The sequence below is a fragment of the Suillus discolor genome (genome assembly GCF_016758755.1).
Source record: "Suillus discolor strain FC423 chromosome Unknown F5147scaffold_34, whole genome shotgun sequence".
Lineage (NCBI taxonomy): Eukaryota > Fungi > Basidiomycota > Agaricomycetes > Boletales > Suillaceae > Suillus > Suillus discolor.
The window spans coordinates 130,638-148,810 of NW_024541281.1; the positions used below are offsets into that span (position 1 = coordinate 130,638).

The 18,173-nt window shown below is 48.5% G+C and overlaps 5 protein-coding genes across 5 annotated transcripts; 3 read left to right on the top strand and 2 right to left on the bottom strand.

The window, feature by feature from the left end:
• The first annotated feature begins 124 nt into the window (after positions 1-124).
• On the top strand, positions 125-1,627 carry F5147DRAFT_699611 (uncharacterized protein). The gene is made up of 3 exons (XM_041437636.1): positions 125-461; positions 514-782; positions 841-1,627. Exons 1-3 carry the CDS (start codon positions 359-361, stop codon positions 1,408-1,410), a joined length of 942 nt encoding a protein of 313 aa, XP_041291747.1. The 5' UTR covers positions 125-358; the 3' UTR covers positions 1,411-1,627.
• A 1,876-nt stretch (positions 1,628-3,503) lies between these two features.
• F5147DRAFT_637225 (uncharacterized protein) lies at positions 3,504-6,404 on the bottom strand. The gene is made up of 6 exons (XM_041432935.1): positions 5,916-6,404; positions 5,466-5,867; positions 5,292-5,414; positions 4,009-5,240; positions 3,866-3,952; positions 3,504-3,809 (listed from the first exon to the last, which is right to left on the bottom strand). Exons 1-6 carry the CDS (start codon positions 6,201-6,203, stop codon positions 3,776-3,778), a joined length of 2,166 nt encoding a protein of 721 aa, XP_041291748.1. The 5' UTR covers positions 6,204-6,404; the 3' UTR covers positions 3,504-3,775.
• Positions 6,405-6,502: 98 nt separating this feature from the next.
• F5147DRAFT_803970 (uncharacterized protein) lies at positions 6,503-8,667 on the top strand. The gene is made up of 6 exons (XM_041443331.1): positions 6,503-6,649; positions 6,702-6,773; positions 6,826-7,100; positions 7,146-7,650; positions 7,704-7,875; positions 7,925-8,667. Exons 1-6 carry the CDS (start codon positions 6,518-6,520, stop codon positions 8,176-8,178), a joined length of 1,410 nt encoding a protein of 469 aa, XP_041291749.1. The 5' UTR covers positions 6,503-6,517; the 3' UTR covers positions 8,179-8,667.
• F5147DRAFT_543207 (D-Tyr tRNAtyr deacylase-like domain-containing protein) lies at positions 8,473-9,305 on the bottom strand (the record flags this gene model as incomplete). The annotated part of the gene is made up of 6 exons (XM_041430282.1): positions 8,473-8,568; positions 8,624-8,667; positions 8,719-8,797; positions 8,853-9,040; positions 9,147-9,209; positions 9,263-9,305. Coding segments are annotated over 6 exons (513 nt in total), but the record flags the coding sequence as incomplete, so codon positions are not given.
• A 6,749-nt stretch (positions 9,306-16,054) lies between these two features.
• Positions 16,055-16,998, top strand: F5147DRAFT_222780 (uncharacterized protein). The gene is made up of 4 exons (XM_041428680.1): positions 16,055-16,192; positions 16,240-16,453; positions 16,512-16,826; positions 16,878-16,998. Exons 2-4 carry the CDS (start codon positions 16,321-16,323, stop codon positions 16,949-16,951), a joined length of 522 nt encoding a protein of 173 aa, XP_041291751.1. The 5' UTR covers positions 16,055-16,192; positions 16,240-16,320; the 3' UTR covers positions 16,952-16,998.
• The last annotated feature ends 1,175 nt before the right edge of the window (positions 16,999-18,173 follow it).

Here is an 18,173-nt window from a genome sequence, read left to right on the forward strand (position 1 = left end):
ACTGCGATTGTTACGGTGCTGTGCCGCGTCTTGCCGAATTTAACATTAAATCCAAATTGGGATGTAATTGTAAGCCCTTTAACGGCAGCAGATTCGTGTTCATTCACCGACGCCGAGTCACAACCACAGCACAACTGAAAGCCGAAACCGATTATGCAATACTCCGGCCCTTCCTTTCTAATCGCTCATGTCAACTTGTCCCTTTTCGTAAGTAACCGATCCGGCTCTCTTGCTGTTCCTCCCATCCGGTGTCCCTTTATATACCACACGATCCATCCAACATGAATACCCCACTGAGCCATCCTCGCTTCAAGCTCTCTCTGTCATCATCATCCATATACTTCAGACAGCAACAGCAATGGTCTCTTCTCCAATCCACAAGGCAAGCCTTGTAGACCCTGCTCTACATTCTCCTGCTCTCCTCGAGCTCCTCGAAATAAAGCTATCACGACCTGTTATCGGTATGTCATATTCCACTTTGCAATGTCCCATCCATCCTAACAATGTTTCCAGAATATGTCGTTGATTGCGTAGTAGACACAGTCAACTATGCCATGGGTCGTCCATCATCATCTCATCGTGGCCGCAGCGTGTCTCGCCGCCCAGAGCACACCAAATTCACCACATTTGTCACAAATGTTCTCACTAGAGCAGAAGTCACACTCCCTACACTTCTTGTCTCCCTCGTATACATCAATCGCGCCAAACCTCACTTGCAAATCGCTCTAGAGGAGTGGGCGTGCGAGCGTGTCTTCCTTGGCGCCATAATGATCGCTAGCAAGGTACGTTTACTTCAAGTACTTTCTCCCATGTCATCACCCCCTGACTCCACCCTAACAGTTTTCAAACGATTCCACACTTAAAAATGTTCACTGGGCTCTTTGCACCGGCGTATTCGGCAAACGTGATGTCGGCCGAATTGAACGAGAATTTCTGGACGTGCTTGATTTTGATCTGTCAATTACCGAAGATGACATTCTTAGCCATCACGATGGCTTGTCTTCAGTCGCTCTTCCTTCCCACGACTTCCGCAGACTCGCAGATTACTCTCCATCCCACGCGCACTCACAATACAACCGTTCGCACCATGTTCGTTGCCCAGATTTGGATCCTTCTAGCCCCCATTCTTCATCATCTGGGAGCTCCCCTCAGCCACTTACTCCTGAGGCTGTGCCAAACTCTTCATTCAATCCTGCCGTAAAAACACATCATGACGCTATGGAACTCGTGATTCCTCCCCCACCACCCCCGAAGAAGTCGTATCAAGCTACATCTACACTAGACTTGCTGCGCTCGTTTCCTATTCCTGTGCCTCATTCAAGTTCACGTTCTCAGCCGGCTTCCAACAAGCCGCACAATCGTTATTCGCATTTTCCTTTTAAGAATCCAGTGATGCAAGTTGCTGCATAGATATCCTTTATATTCGTTCGATGATCTTATTATTCTCTTCGTAACGTTATTGTGGTGTCGCTATATTTTCAAGACTAATTCCACATCAGCCTCGTGCTCAAAAGCTTATCGTCATACTATCGCAAATACCATGATCCTCATCGTTTATCTCACTCCAACCACATGTTCATCAGATCTGACGTGCAGTGACTCCACTCAATACATCACCGTGAATTTACCACGTTGCAATTAAGTGTTATTGCGTGCACATGATGCAAATCATAAAGCACGTCACTGGTTGACGGTAAACGCCCAACACCCGGGGTCCGATGGGCCTTCTGGCTTCGCATGCTTAGTCGGCTGCGAACAGTCTGGACTTTGGATCTAAGCGAGACGAAGGCGAGGGCCGTGTCACTCTAAAAATTTCCTTGACCACCGGACAATGTTGGTGAATGAATGAAACTCAAATAATGATTGTATTGAAACGCGGAAGTCGTGCGAGAAGTCCAGCCCTACGCAGCATCAATGAAGATTGGTAGTCGCCAAGCACATTGCCTTGTTTTCTTACTTATAGCGCTCGTACATACTTTTACATCATCTACTAGTAGCGATGCGTATACTGTATAAACGGTATCACGGAAACGGAGCTTGTCCTCAACCAGAGTCGCGACTTCTATCATATGCATGGGTCACATTCCATACAACAAATATAATTGGTTTCTCACGAGGAGAATCACGGACACGATGCTGCGAAGGCTCATACTCATATATGCAAGGATACACGACGATCGGACACACGTTGGGCCCGCGAGTCAAGTCACACTAGGCCTGTCGTATTTCAGGAACAACCCTAACCGCGAATCTTCCCGGAATCAGTGGAGTCCGAAGATTAATCACAGGGCTTGGCTTGGTTTTTTCTGGGATGGGTTGGGGGTGTGACCAAGTAATGATAACCTCCAAATGTTATTCAGGGTGTGGGTAGTACCTGAAAGTCCTATGGCTCGGGGCTTGTCTGACATTTATGGCGTCCGAGATCAATGGGAGGGGGCTGATCATGCAATGCATCGCTTTTGGTGGGTTGACTGCATGGTGCGGTCGCAGCAACGTGTGCGGTTCTCGACTGATACTGCGGGAGGATATTGGTCGGGTTGATGCAGCATTCTTTTCACTATGTATATGGCTTACACGAAGGCGCCCGCACTGCCGCATGTCCATGTCCAATCAAATGTCCTTGCCAAACGGCCGATTGGCCTGCAATCTTCAAGTATGTACCGTCCTACCCGGGTGCTATTTCCATCACGAGCGGTTAACTGATAAGCCAGTAACAATTATAGATAGATCGCTTCGGTTGGCGCTGGGGGAGCATATGACCGGTGACCGTTTGCTCGAGTCTCGGTTATTCGACGCAGCGGTGTGTATACTCACCTAAAGCTTGAACGTGGCGTTGAAAGGCTCGAGATATTCAATGTATCCGGCCAGTTGATGTGCCTGGGCGTCCGATTCGGTGGGGTGAAGGGTCTAGGTTTGTCATGTGCTGTTTTGTGAGTGGGCCGGCGCCACAGCATGACCCCCATGCAATAACCGCTGCTGGCTGAACGCCGTTGAGGCAGCGCTTAGTACGCTTTACTATATGGCGGCACCCGAGCTCGTGATATCCTGTGCGTCATGGCCGGAGTGTCGTGTACGTATATTTAATTGATAAGACCAGTCGGCAGTTGTCACGGTGTGGCTTTTGCGTAGTTTTGCTATTCATACCCACTCAACTAACGATACTATAATGGGCTCCCAATGACTTTGCTACGAGCACCGGCTAGTCGACTAGTGGGTTTAGACCTACTACACAGGGCTGTCAATGACAAGCGGGCGTAGTAGTAGTTGCCAAATAGATAGTGTTTTGACTGGTTGGGGTAGTGTGGCCATTGCGTATTTTTGCCATTAATCGCTCGATCCGTATACCCTGACAGGATGCACATATGATTGAGCGGTTCCGTGGCAGTGGCAACTAGTACTGGTAAGTAGGTGCCGATCATCTGTCCTGTTTCATATTTGCAATTACCTTCTACTACTAGTCAAACGTTATGTTAACGGGTTTAGTGGCGTATCATTGTTCGAACTGAGGTGAGATAGCACGAGATACGTTCCTTAGACACCCTTAAGCTTCCCGCATACAGACATTAGTCTAGATCCTAGCGCCTAGCGCTTAGTCTCCTGCTTCCCTTGATACTGTCAACCGGGTCTTCCCCGCACACGTTATCATGTCAAGATTCGCAAGAATAGATCTAGAAAGCTAACAGAACGCGCCATTATCTACGATCCACGTCAGGAATAGCGACCCCTGCTATCGTAATATTACATTCTTCAAATCCACCCAATAAAACCCTTTACATTAGGGGATGTAGATCTTCGAATACCCATCCACGCTGAAGTAAATGAAACGTCAATTCCAGCCTTGTTACTGCCCTGTAAAGATACTCACTTTCTTCGACAGCAAGGGCACGTGTGTGTAGATGCGGACGAACGTGACGCAAGATTTTCGCGGCAGTCGTCACACACCGCTAGACATCTGCCGAGCAGTCAGTCTCACATGAATTCCAAAAGAAATCGCGCCTTGTTACTCACCGACATGGCCAACATATGATTTGCCGTGGCTCGACTGTGCATATCACGCAGTTTCTCATTGTGTCCTGCGAGTCTTCATGCATTCCAGTCCCGCTGGAAGATGATCGTCGGATTGCAGCAACGTCCGACCAGTCGCTCAGGAAATCGTCACTGCGTTGAGAAGGCGCCGACATCAGGTGTTCGAATCGTTGTCTTGTCATGGGCAATGTCGAATTATGGATCATATGCGCCATCAAGACCGAGGTAGAAGTCATGGCTGAGGGAGTGGAAGAGAGGTCCGAAAACAAGTTGACAATCTCGTCTGTTACTTGCCCTGGAACCTCTTCTCCTTCCTCCTCTTCCTCCTCGCTGTCATGCTCGGACCCCGATGGAGTAGGGCTAGTGAACCCGTTCCGTTCTGTTTCCGAGGGGTGATATTCAAAATCTTCATCGTCTTCGTCCATGGATTCTCCCCTAATGAATCGTCTGTACAATTCTTCTTGTTCTTCGGCCTCTTCAGCATCTAACCCTTGAGTCTGCTCACTTGTGGTGGCCTCGTTTCTGACCACTATACGTCGAGGAGGGAAGTTGGGCGGCTTTCGCGACCTCCGTCTGAGTGCATTCCATGATTTCATTATCAGCCCTCTGGCACATTGCACCAAACTCATTCCGAGTCTTGCAAGATCCCTGCACCAAGCTGTATCAAACCAGATATCTCCTCCAGTCGTTGTGACCTTGATGGTCTTGACTTCATTGGTAAAACCCTTCTTGAAACGACGGTGTTTGATGGAGCCTTCGACAGCTGGGGCAAGTGAAACCACCCCCAATCGATTCAGTTCCACGGTTCCATCGTTCAGGGGAAGTGGCGTGACCGCAGTAACACCGCCCACTTGATTCCCAAGGCCCAATACACTCGAGGCCTCGAGGCTTGCCGTACCCATGCGTAACAATGCAACCGAGAAGTCTTCATCCCATTGCGGAAGAAGAGCAGCTTGGTGGCCAAATAGGAGACGAGAGACTTTACCCTCCGTAGCAATTTGGGTAAAGGCATTGAGGAATAGAGCCAGAAATATGACGGCTAGAAGGGAAGATTCGAACAGGCAAGGCACGTAGCTGAGCAGAGGATAAGATGAGTCCGATAGCCATAGAACTGAATGGAAGTGGATGAGCGCAAGAAGCGACACAAACGCCGATGGAAAGAGGCGATGGGACGACCAATCTTGCTTAATCCCAATCAAGTGGATGATTGTGAGCTAGAAAGGGTTGTTAATTATCATCCCACGAAGCGAGGTAAGCCAACGAACCTGAAACAAAGGCAACAGAATAGTAAGTACAACATGCTTGTCTGGCCGTGAAGTCGAGCCCTCAAGCGTTATCCAGTGAGTCACTGGGGAAGAGTATGTGTGCAAAAGAAAAGCATAGCCAAGCTTTTTTCTTCACGTAAGTGAGTGATCTTGCACATTACGCTAGAACCGCACCAGATTAAATGGAGAAGGGCGGTGTGCCCCGCCTTCTAAACCATGTGTTAGTCCTTCCATGCATAAAACACCACAGACAGCGCAAAAAGTGGACCAGCAGAGGTCCGCCGTTTCTCTCTTGGCGGCATAAGTCCCCGCTGACTGCAACCATGACAGGTTCCACGTTGGAAACTTGTCTGCTGCTTGAGCGAGAACGATAAGCCATATAACGACCATCTTGGAAACGAAGTATAGCGAGGGCGAGCGTAGCACAAAACGAGTTACTGAAGACGATAGATCTAGAGGGAAGATAGACGGGATAGCAGAGTATGGGAATGCGCGGAGCCTTGTAGTGCGAGTGAAACGGTTGATGAATTCATCCCTGGGCACTACGATGTTCCGTATACGATGTAAGAGAACCGCCTAGTGCAAAGTCAGTAACAGAGCACATTACTTGCGGGTATAACACACCATAATGATCAATCCAAAAACATACCAAGATATCAGAAAGCTCCATGGACCCGGTAAAGGGGTAGATACGGGTGGGGGAGGAGACTGTGATAACAAGAATTCATCGGACAGGTCATGCTTAACTCCGAAAGCGAATAAACTCTCGGAGCTGTGCACCCATCTGTCATCTGTGCCCAATTTCCGTATACGACCTAGCAATTGGACTGGGAAGGTCAACAGCGTGACAGATGCCTGGATAACACTTGACTTTGCAAGTCTGAACACTTCGACTGTAGCATTCGCCAGCATCGTGTTCAGTTCAAGAAAAAGAGAATGATAGAAACAGCCAGCAGTTTAGCCTCGTTGTTAAAACCGTCCCATGCCGGGACTCCGCTGGTGTATAAGTGATGCAAGGCTGCAACGCGCAGTCGCCTTACTTTAGTTATCTTTCGCTTAGTCAACAGTGCGCTTTTACTAAATTTGCCTTTTCGGCGTAAATAGCACCCAAGGTTGAAGATACTTACATGCTCGCAGTAGCATACAGAAACATATGCAGGCACTCCGGCACGCACAAGGAACTCCTGAAATCCTTTGCTATTTCCAAATGTGCGCGTAACTTTTCTATGACGCGCAATTTTGATCCTACTATCCGTGAATTCGTGTCTTGTCTCGCGCAGAAACAGCCGAGCTTCAAGGTAGCGTCGAAAGACGTGCGTGTGCTGTCACAGCCTTCTGACTTTTACGCAAATCTGCTTGTAAGCATTCGTATCTTGTCTTTATGAGACTTTCCGACGGTGTGCATGCTAGAACATCATCCGTCGTGCACGGCGGCGGATTTTTCTATCGTCATTATACATTGGTTTCTCGGAGACAGAGCTGGTAGGCACATCATGCATTCTGCGACAAAGAGAGTTTTCCTGATAGTCACCAGATAAACGCTCTAGACGATGCACTTCGGACGAATCCTGGTCTGCACCTCTACTTAAACTTGGACTATAACCGGTCAACTCGACCTGGACCATCGTCTCCCATTCTCTCCCTTCTTCCCCTCCTACGGAACTATGAGCATAGAGTACATATATCCCTATTTCGGAGTCCAAAGCTCAGTGCAGCGATGTCAAATATAGTCCCTCCCCGATTCAACGAAGGTTGGGGCACCTGGCACGCCAAAATTTACGGTTCTGACGATGAAGTTATGATTAGCGGGTCAGTCATTTGGAACTCAAAAATGCTGAGCTGACAAAATAACAGAGCGAACCTGAACAAGGCATATTTCTCGAATAGACAAGATCGGTATCTGCATTTCAGCGCACAACCTGCTCTTGCAGATTACTGTTTCTCATTCTTGCAGGCCGTCTCTGGTTTTTCGTATCGAGTGCTGGCAACTCCAGATGGACATGCCCTTCATTGGGACGACACGTCTGTTTTGCCGTGGCAGATCCAGGCCAAGGCAGAACGTGTGTTGTCACAGTTTCAAACGAAACATCTGTTTTCGTCCGTGTCCTCTACCAGTGAAGAACAGACAAATTCGTCGGATGTAGTCATCTTTCCTGTGATCCAAGCTGGACAATTCAATATCCGAGAAGAAGAGCATACTCTGTCGATGCTCTTCGATCACTTGGCATCTCGCGAAAACCGCTCTGATCAAGAACCTATTATGAATCTGACAAGCGGCTACTTTGGACTGTCCAAGGAATACCAAGATCTTATTTTGAAATCTAACGTTGGATGCAGTATCATAGCAGCCAGTCCGAAGGTGATTTTTTCCCAAGATCAGCACGCTGATCATGATGTAACCTGCGTTCTCAGGCAAATGGTTTCTACGGGTCTGGAGGCCTGTCTGGACTCATCCCTGAGGGATATACCCTATTGGAGAAACGTTTTATGTCGGCAGTAAGAGCCGCGAGCCGACCTTGTTCAAATAACCACAATGTCAGCCTTAAAGAGTGGGAAAGGGCTGGTTGGACGTACCACGCAAAAGGTCAGTGCTTGGCTTTGGAGCGTTGTCAAATCTCATGTCGTCCATTCAGGAATTTGGCTTTCTCCTTCAGTAGATTCACCGCCAGTCCTCACGCTTTTTGGGTCGACGAACTTGAACTCACGTTCAACGAACCTTGACACAGAGCTGTCTTTCGTGATGGCGACCTCGTCAGATGAATTACGTCAAAAATTACAGGAGGAAATTAAGGGACTGCATCGTTGGGCGGTGCCTTGGAAGGGCGGAGAAAGAAAGGTCAGGTGGCGCACGAAAGCCATTGTGGCTCTCGTCGGTGGTATGTTGTAGCCGATCACAGTTGTCGCTGTCATCTCGCATATTTTCTGCCGTCACACATCCGAGTCGATGCCACATGGCCCAGCTTGCTGTGACATCGGCTTTTCAGTATCCAAACTTACAAAACTGACTTTCGCAGTTCAGTTTACTTTGTCAGGAACGGCAACAGGGTCAAAGAAATTGATGAAGAAATGACATTGTTCACGCACACGAACACTACGGAACGTTGACCTGCGAATCAGTCATGCCTGGATTGACACTGGCAGCAGATCTCGAGCCAGCAGCATCAGCCGTTTGATTCTTGGCCTCTTTATTGCGGTTCTCACTCGATTTCTTGTTTGTACCCCCTGAAACGGCAACATACTCAAACTTCCGAGTATCCAACGTCAGAGTAACAGGTCCCTATGCAGACAGCATGTATCACCGCATAAAAAGCTCGAGTAGCGATACGCCATACCTCGTTTGTCAACGATACATCCATCATAGCACCGAATTGCCCGTCTGGAAAGTACATTAACCACGTCATCGTGCATCGACTAGAACGAAGCTAACCTTGTATTCGATCCGGCACGTACAGACGCCGCATTTTCTCGAGAAACGTTGCATACAGTTCTCTGGAGGCATTCGAGGACTGGAAAAGCAATGCAATCGGCGTTAAATTATCAAGAAATTGAGATATGGCACACCATCGCACGGTGAAAATCAGGTTTGTTGCCTTTGGTAGTGTTCGCCATCAGCGTGAACTGGGAGACGCAGAGAACCTGGCCAGCGATGTCCTTGACGTTGGACTTCCACATTGAACCATTCGCATCAAAAACGCGGATGTTAAGTCTATTGCTAGTGGTCAGTGCGGAGGACAAGGGCCGAGGATACGCTCATCCTTGCATTTTGTTGGCCAATGTTTCGACATCCGCAAGCGTGTCATCTATCCTGTGCGAATACTCGTTGGCTGTGTATCTGCACAGGATACATATCCATACCAATACCGATTCCAACTAAGACCATCAGTCCTCGGGATATGCTTGAGATCACATCTCCGTCGACTGCGATGCAGATTAGGTACATTAGCTGTGATGGATTTGCTAATAATTTTTACCTGATACCGAGGCCGATGCGACGCGTTGAACAACAGCTCTCATTTTGTGCTATGCGGCGGGCCGTCGATGCTAGCGCTGACCTAGGGTGATGACAGTCCGACAATAAGATTGATTACATGATAGAGTACTGAGGATTATTGACTCATTAATCATTCGGGAAAGCCCCGCGGGTAGTTGCTATCTTTAGATTATCAGGTACATTGTTCTCAGGCTTATGCCACTATGACATTGCAACATTTTCACGTCGCGCAATCCACTGGATTAATAAATATTGTAAGCCGTCTGTGCATCCCCGGAGCTCGATGTATGACTCATGTGCATGATGTATTTAGCACTCGTACTATCATGACATGTTGATTGAACGGCCGAAATATGTGAGTACATACTGATGAGTCAATAGTCACTGATACCCATCGAGGAATCAGTGGTATAGCCACGTCAAAAAGATGGCAGGATGATACGACAGCCTGCCGGCAGTAACTCATACACTCGGACACTCCACCGGGATGCATCACCGTCGGCTCTTACTTATGCCTGGTCGCGGCAAAACGCATACTAGGTACTCGGACATCTGCACGACGAGTACGTACTGTCACAGGATCAGGGGAAACAGCTGTGGTACTAGGTTTGTAAGACATGACTTACTACTTCTTTATGTAAGTTTATCATGCTCTCATCATATTACAGATTGGGTTGGGTGGCTTCAAGTTGTCATTTCCTGGATTCCGTTACAGCTCAGTCAGCATGAGTTTTCGTCATTCATCACATTTGTCATCTAATAACGATTCGATCTCAGGGCGTTTTCTTATGATCTGGAGGTCAAAAGCAGGCTATCTCCGTTAAACACAGGATGACGTGGGTGATCACTAGTGATCTTCAACTGTTCAATCGAAAAAAAACGGTTTGATGCGGGGTACGGGGATCTCCGACTCGCATATCATCAAATTTGTTTCCATGTCTCGCAACAACTGCTCATATTATCGCAGATCATCGGGACCCTGGTGGTACATGCCTGTCGGTGCCGGATCTTTGACTTTACGGTAGATCAGCGCGCAAATATCACTGAAACGGGGACTGCCTTTTTCGCTTTTGAAATCCGACATAAGTCCGTGCTGGGCGTTCGTACCTTTGGTGTCATCTTCAACGTCCCGTCGCGTAGAATTATCGGCAGCGGGATAGGTCCGAACCCACTGACATTGACCTTGGGAAATGCAGCCAGTCCGTAAAGAGCACACTTGCGATTTGCGAGGAAGATATTATTCGGATAAATGCGAGCCAGTGAGTGATTCCCTCGAATGGACCCAGGCCAGGGGGACGAGCCTGGATGTCTATGTCTGGTTTAGAAATTGGGTGAACGTAAATCTGACTGACACAAGGTCTGAGACAAAGTTTCTCGGACAATCAAGACGTGGGTGTATGCAGCAAGAACGGCATGTTTCGATGAAGCCGAGAAGAGCGTCCATGGTTGCATCGTATGTTCATTCCACTATCGGATTAAACTCATCAATGCATCAAACTCCTGACCGGTATTACACGCTTCTTGGACATGATCTTGCGCCAGAACGGTAGCTACGCCAGTTCCGTCATCTCTCAGGATGCTGGACCGCCAAGCACCGCAAGCATTGGCGGTTCTGCCATGACATTCTCGCCGTCAGACCATTTACAGAGGCGTGACTCCTTTTCCTTTGCTGCTGGTGCTTCTGATATGGCCAGCATGAGTGGGTATGATTACAAGAGCCAGGACGGTACGACAGACCTCGACGACGTGAAGAGCCAGTATGCGGGGACACAATCGGGCGTGACTGTATTCTAGATGGCGCGAGTTATTCTACTGCCGCGGATCCTATGCGCGTGCTCTATGATTGCGCGAGCTGGTATGTGTGGGATTGGTTCGTGGCTGGTGACGCCACGGCCAGCTAGGCCAGCTCCTTTGCACTTCTTGTCGCATCTTGGCAGCCTGTCGGTGTCTCCAGGTGATCCCTTTTCTTAGAGCGAGCCGGCGGTTGTCATGCGACAGTCTCGTCGCGTGCGCGAATGTTACGGTACATCCGTATGTCTGCATAGTGGTCCGCGTGCTGCTCTCCGCGTATGCGGTGTTTGACGTTTTAAGTATTTTATGCTTATGCTGAAATCAAGACATGCAACAATGCACTATGTTTCTTGTATGCGACAGTCGATGGATGCTTTGTCAATACATTAGGTTGGCCATGCAAGTATGGGATAAGGTTACATATCATTGTGTGCTCTGTTAGCGCAAGCAATCCAGAAAATTAGGTATGACCGGTGAACGAGTGGTATCTATTCAGCCGAACGAGAGGATGCTGCATATGATGGTAGTCCTCTACCGGGAACATAATCGAATTGCATAAGTATCCGATGGATCCAGTGACATCTATTCCGGCGAAAATGCTCAAAAGGGACAAGAAGCCTAGCGGGAACCTGAAGTGGATCGTGATAAACATGGGAGGCACTTTGCGAGAACTGCAAAGCAGCTGATGTGTGGGGCATGTGCGACGTCTAGTGAGGAAGAGGGTCTGGTACTTCCAGTTTGCAACGGCGCAGTTTCATTGATCGCATTGGATGTCTCCGCTGGTGACGTGCTGCTGCTTGAGGCACTAGCGTGAGCTTGCAAGTTGCGAGGAGGACGTTGTAGCCGCAACAACTTGTCCCTTTTTCCACTGTGGGCATTAGCGGTGCGCTGCGAGAAAATATCAACATCACTACATGGATATCGAAAAGTCAGCAAAGCTTACATATTTGCCTCGTGTTGCAGAGATGTCCACAAGGGGAACCCCGTGTGGGCGAGGAGTTTGGTCCTGGGAAGCGGAGGAGTGAGAAAAGATGCGATCTACCACGTTTTTGATTTTGGAGCCTTTGGCGTTGCGCGTAGTGCTGGAGTGATTGTTGCGTTCAGTTGGATCAAACTGTCAAAGGATAGTGAGACGTACATCAGATCTACTGTATCATATGGACTTACATCATCGAAGAATCTATTAGTCGGTATTGGAGCGCGTTTTTGGCAAGGCCATGGGTCTGGGATGGTTTTCTGCAGGACTGAAATTAGGGATTGTAAAAAACAACGAGCGTGAAAGCGGCGTACCTGGAGAATTTTCTGAGTGGACTACATGAGAGGTCAGCGGGCATGAAGTAGTATGATACGACGGGATAATTTGCTCACCTGTTGGAGCGCCTTCTCTGACTCATTCAGAGGAACTGTCCATGTGCGAACATGGTTGTCAACACAGCCAGTCGCGATGAGTTTGCTGTCCTCGGAAAATGCCACACACCAGACTTCATCAGGGTGCTCGAGTGGCTCGCCGATGGGTTCGAAAGTGGTCAGGTCAAACAACCGCGTCGTCTTGTCATATGATATGGTGGCTAATTTGGTGCCATTGGGAGCAATAGCTAGTGAGCAAAAGGAGTTGGTAGTATGCGCGTCAAACTGTTTGATGATGTCTCCGGTGGTAGCATCTGATATTCGGATGTCTCTCAGGTTTCCACTGACGAGACTGAGACCATCTGGAGTGAATACGACTCTGTATGCCCGCTGTTCTATTTTCAGCAACTCTTCTCCACTTGCTGAATTCCAAATGATGATGTGCTTATCTGTGCCTGCTGCTAGTTTTGTCCCATCCGGGGAGTACGACACCGAGTTTGCTATGTTGCCCACTTTGAGTGGTCCGAGAACTATTTTTCCCGTCTCCCTCTTCCACACGCATACTGTTCGATCCCATGATGCACTTGCAAATGTCTTGTTGTCCGGTGCAAATGCGATGCCCTGAACCGCATTCTCATGGCCCTTAAACGAGACGGGCACTCTTTTGAGCTCTCTCTTGTTTGTCGCAACTTCCCAGACCAGGATGCTTCCATTCACTCCTCCACTCGCTATCCAACGTCCATCAGGGGACGCCGAGACCACCCAGACTATGTCATCGTGTCCCAATAAGGGCTCTCCCAGTTGTTTCCCTGTGTCCAGATCCCACACCCGAAGACTCCTGTCGGCCGAGCCAGTGACGAGGAGACGAGTACCGAGGATGAAAGCTACTTCTTGCACAGCTTCCTCATGACCCTTGAGGAGTGTCAGTTCAACAGGCTGGGCGGGCGTTTTTGTGGATGCTTTGTGGGTGGTGACCGCCATTCAATCTTGTTCGGTGTCTCGGTTAGCAGGAATACAGAATACTGAGGAAACAGCAATCACTTACATGCGCTATGGTGAGTAGTCGTCAAGTTGCATCTTCTGTAAGATGCTGACTATCGCTGAACCCTTTGCTGTAGACACGTGGCGTCCTGCATACGGTTTAGCAACGTCTTCAGCGCTTCTTTCAGGAGTTTTTTTCAGTAGGCGCCGTGGTCCTTTTCAACATGTTTCAACATGTTGTCACTGCCCGGTCATGTCCAAGTCAGTCGACCCGAGATCTCTTACATTTATCTTGTACTGACAAGTGATGACATGAATGTAACGAATCAATCGCTTGATACTGGTTGGCCGTGGTGATAGTACCTCCAGGTAAGGCTGAGGGAGAATGAGATGTTCGTTCCTGCCAGCATCATTGATTCTTGAAAGTGGCAGCTTTGCTCCATTGCATAGTTTCTCCTGAGCACTGCAAGCCAATTTATTCCGCGATTACAAGTTTGACCGCCATGCGGACACAGTGCGAGAGATGCTGAACTGGCCCATATACGTTAGGCATACAAACTGCTATCGATATAGCGTGGACGTCGAACTGGTTAAGGACTGTTGCAGCGTCTCCAGACAGGTAGTAGATTATGAGTGGAGCGTCCGACGGAAGCATCCCTGATGATCACCACTGAACAGAGAACGCTGGCTGCGGGTAGAGGAGTGTGAAACGAGCTCCTGTGCGTCGTTGTGCTCTTACTGACCAGTCTGTAGTGGTGAATGAACTTTGTCCTTCCAATACTGTGACTCATGAATATCACTGCATCAGTACTTACAGAATGGTTCTCGCCGACAACATCTATACCCTGGTCACCGTTGGCAACGGCATCATACGAGACTGCAACTGTATCAGATTGTTGGGACTCTGGCTGATGACACTAAGCTAACATGGAAAACGTTGAGATACGAACAGTAGTTATTGGACATAACAATTTGGCTTTCCTTTATCAAGCTGGGGTGGTTGTGTAGTGCTCTCCAGTGGATTCGTTAAGATCTAGGTTGCACTTTCAGCAAGTGCTTGAGTCGAGATTGTGAGGATATCGATGGCACCGACCAAAACCGCGGTCTTTTGATAGTCTGAGGTGGTGTAGGCTGCCTAGGCATGCGAGATCGGAGTCTTGACTGCTGTTTTCGCGTGCTGTCCAGAGTTCGCGAAAGGAGGATGAGAAAATCCTATTTCGAATAAATGTTGTGTATCATAGTACAATTGCAGTCGTTTATCGGGAGTAACATCGATTTGCATAAGTATTTGAAAGAAAATAAATGCGGCAGTTGTATCTATGCCAACGAAAAGGTTCGGATAGAAGAGGCCGTTTAGCGGGTGTGGGGAGTGGCGGGACTTATTCGTCGAGTATGTGAATGACGCAGGAAGCACCTTGCGAGAGCTGCAAAGCAGCTGATGCCTGGACCACATTCAACATCCAACGGGGAAGGGAGATTGCTAGCTTTCTCCACCGTGGACATTAGCGGTGCGCTCCGGGGAAGTGTCAAAGTATGGCCCTGGGGAGCGGGAAAAGAGACGGTTCATGATGTTCTTCATCCCGGACCCCTCAGCGTGACACGTGGTAGTAGCAGCAGGATTGTTACGTCCAGGTGGAGGATGTGGATCAAACTGTCAAAGGATGGTGAGACGTGCATCGAATATACTGTATCGTATGGATTTACATAATCAAAAAACCTACTAGTAGGTATACCGTATTGGAGTACGTCTCGGTTATTGATGTAGGATGGTTTTCTGCAGGACTGAAGTTAGGGATCGTACAAAACAACGAGTGTGAAAGCGTACCTGGAGAATTTTCTCAGTGGACTATATGACAAGTCAGTGCGAAGCATGACATGACGAGAGAACTTGCTCACTTCTTCGAGTTCCTTCTCTGACTCACTCAGAGGAACTGTCCATGTGCGGACGAGCTTGTCCTCACAGCCAGTAGCAATGAGCTGGCTGTCCTCGGAAAATGCCACACACAAGACGACATCAGGGTGCTCGAGTGGCTCGCCGATAGGTTCGAATGTGTTCATGTCAAAGAACCGCGTGGTCTTGTCGGTTGAAGTGGTCGCAAATTTGGTGCCATTGGGAGCAACGGCTAATGATTGACAGGGTTTGTTGTGCGCGTCGAACTGTTTTATTATGTCTCCAGTGGCAACATCTGTGATTCGGATGTTATTCCAGTCCCCACTGATGAGACGGAGACTATCTGGAGTGAATGCGACTCTGTATGCCCGCTTTTGTATCTTGAGCAGCTCTTCTCCATTCGTCGCGTTCCAAACGATGATGTGTTTGTCGGTGCCTGCTGCTAGTTTTCTTCCATCCTGAGAGTACGAGATTGAGTTTGGCAGCTCGCCCAGTCGGAGCGGTCCGACAACTATTTGTCCCGTCTCCCTCTTCCAAACACATACTGTCAAGTCATTCGATGCACTTGCAAATGTCTCGCTGTCTGGCGCAAATGCAAGGCCCCGAAGCAGAATTTCATGGCCCTTGAACGAGACGGGCTCTCTCTTGAGATCTGTCTTGTCTGCTGCAATTTCCCAGACCAGGATACTTCCATTCCATCCTCCACTTACAATCCAACGCCCATCGGGAGACGCTGCGACCTTCCAGACTGCGCAATCGTGATTCAACAAGGGATCCCCCACTTGTTTCCCTGTGTCTAGATTCCACACCCGAAGAGTCTTGTCGGCGGAGCTAGTGACGAGGAGATTCGTATGAGGGATGAAAATCACCCCGGACACCCATTCTTCATGACCCACGAGCGTGAGTGTGGGCTGAGATATTTCTTCTTGAGCTAATGGGGTGGGTAGTTTGGACGTCCTGTCTTTGCGAGTGGTGGCCGCCATCTAATATTCAACCCTGTTCGATGTGTCGGTCAGCAGGAACTTTGAATGGGGGAGCCCTCGCGCGCTATGGTGAGTGGCGTTCAAATTGAATATTTATATCCTACAGGTCCTCCCTATCGTTGCCAATGTATCCACATGTCGGCCTTGCTGCAGACACGTGGCGTCCCGCATACAGGTTGTACGTTATCCATACTTTCAGCGCGTCTCGATTCTTCCGGTGCTTGACTGTAAGCAAGTTGTCCTCGACCATCACCAACAGCTTGGTCCAGTTTTTATCGCGAATAAATTGAAGAATGCGGCACTCGCTCATCTGATACAATCGCTCTTCGAACAGTTGGTTGTACTTGGCAACAGACCCATTCGTATACATGCGCCCTTGTTTGTCTGCATTCCTCGAACGTGTCCTATGAAGGCGCACTATATAATGGTGTCACTGCTCCCGAACGTCTTCATAATAATGTCGATCCCCTCGCCCTGGGCATCCCGGTATTCCTCTACCAAAACCTTGGTCGGGAGGAAACTTCCTCCAGAAGAACCTCGCTTCTCAATAGGTGCTTCTATATCCTCATCTCTCAGTGATACCTGCTTATCACTGGACGCAGGACAGATGTGCCTGACAATGGAGAAGATTCTGACCAAGTTCTTCAAGCCGGGTGTCATACCTGCCCCAATCTGAGGGCCAGCGTTCCTATATGTAGTTCAACGGGTCTCTCAATAACGACTTGTATAAGAATATCGAACTGGCTAGCGCCGATGACTTCATCATGATTTACAATGTATCGTATTTCTCGTATGCCCCAGTCATTGTAATACACTGGGTTGGCCAACTCCGATGCAACACAATGGGGACGAAGTGCTAGTTATTCGCCAAGCGATATATTTTGGAAGTAACATAAAATTACATGTGTCTTCGAATACTTCGTACATGCATGATATCTTCTCCAACAAAAAAATTTTGGAAGGGAAAGGACACTCAGCTGGCGCGCGGAGCAGCAGGACTAAGACACGGGAAGTACCTTGTAAGAACTGCAAAGCAGCTAATGCCTGGAATATGTTCAATGTCTAATGGAGAAGAATGGTTAGTTGTAGCAGAAGCATTGGCATTTCCGGTCTGCAACGTTGCTGACGCAGTTTCATTGACCACATTGGATGTCCCCGCTGGTGGCGTGCTGCTGCTTGAGACACCAGCATGGGCTTGCTTGCGAGGAGGATGCTGTAACCGCAACAACTTATCCCATTTTCCACTATGGGCATTAGCGATGCGCTGCGAGACAATATCAACGTCGCGAGATGGATGTCGAAAAGTCAGCGAAGCTTACATATTTGCCTCTTGTTGCAAAGACATCCACAAGGCGAACCCCGAGTGGACGAGGATTTTGGTCCTGAGAAGCAGAGGAGAGAAAAAATATATGATCTATCATGTTTTTGATTTTGGACCCTTTGACGTTGCGTGTAGTGTCAGCGCGATTGTTACGACCAATCGGAGAATGTGGATCAAACTGTCAAAGGATAGTGAGACGTGCATCAAATCTACTGTATCATATGGACTTACATCATCAAAGAATCTACTAGTCAGTATTGGAGCACGTTTTGGGCGAGGCTGTGAGTCCGGGGTGGTTTTCTGCAGGACTGAAATTAGGGATTGTACAAAACAACGAGCGTGAAAGCGTACCTTGAGAATTTTCTCAGTGGACTATATGACAGGTCAGCGGGCGTGAAGCATGATATAACGAAAAAATCTACTCACCTGTTGAAGCTCCTTCTCTGACTCGCTCAAGGGAACTGTCCATGTACTAATATGTCCATCATAACAGCCAGTAGCGATGAGCTGGCTGTCCTCGGAAAATGCCACGCACAAGACTTTATCAGGGTGCTCAAGTGGCTCGCCGATAGGTTCG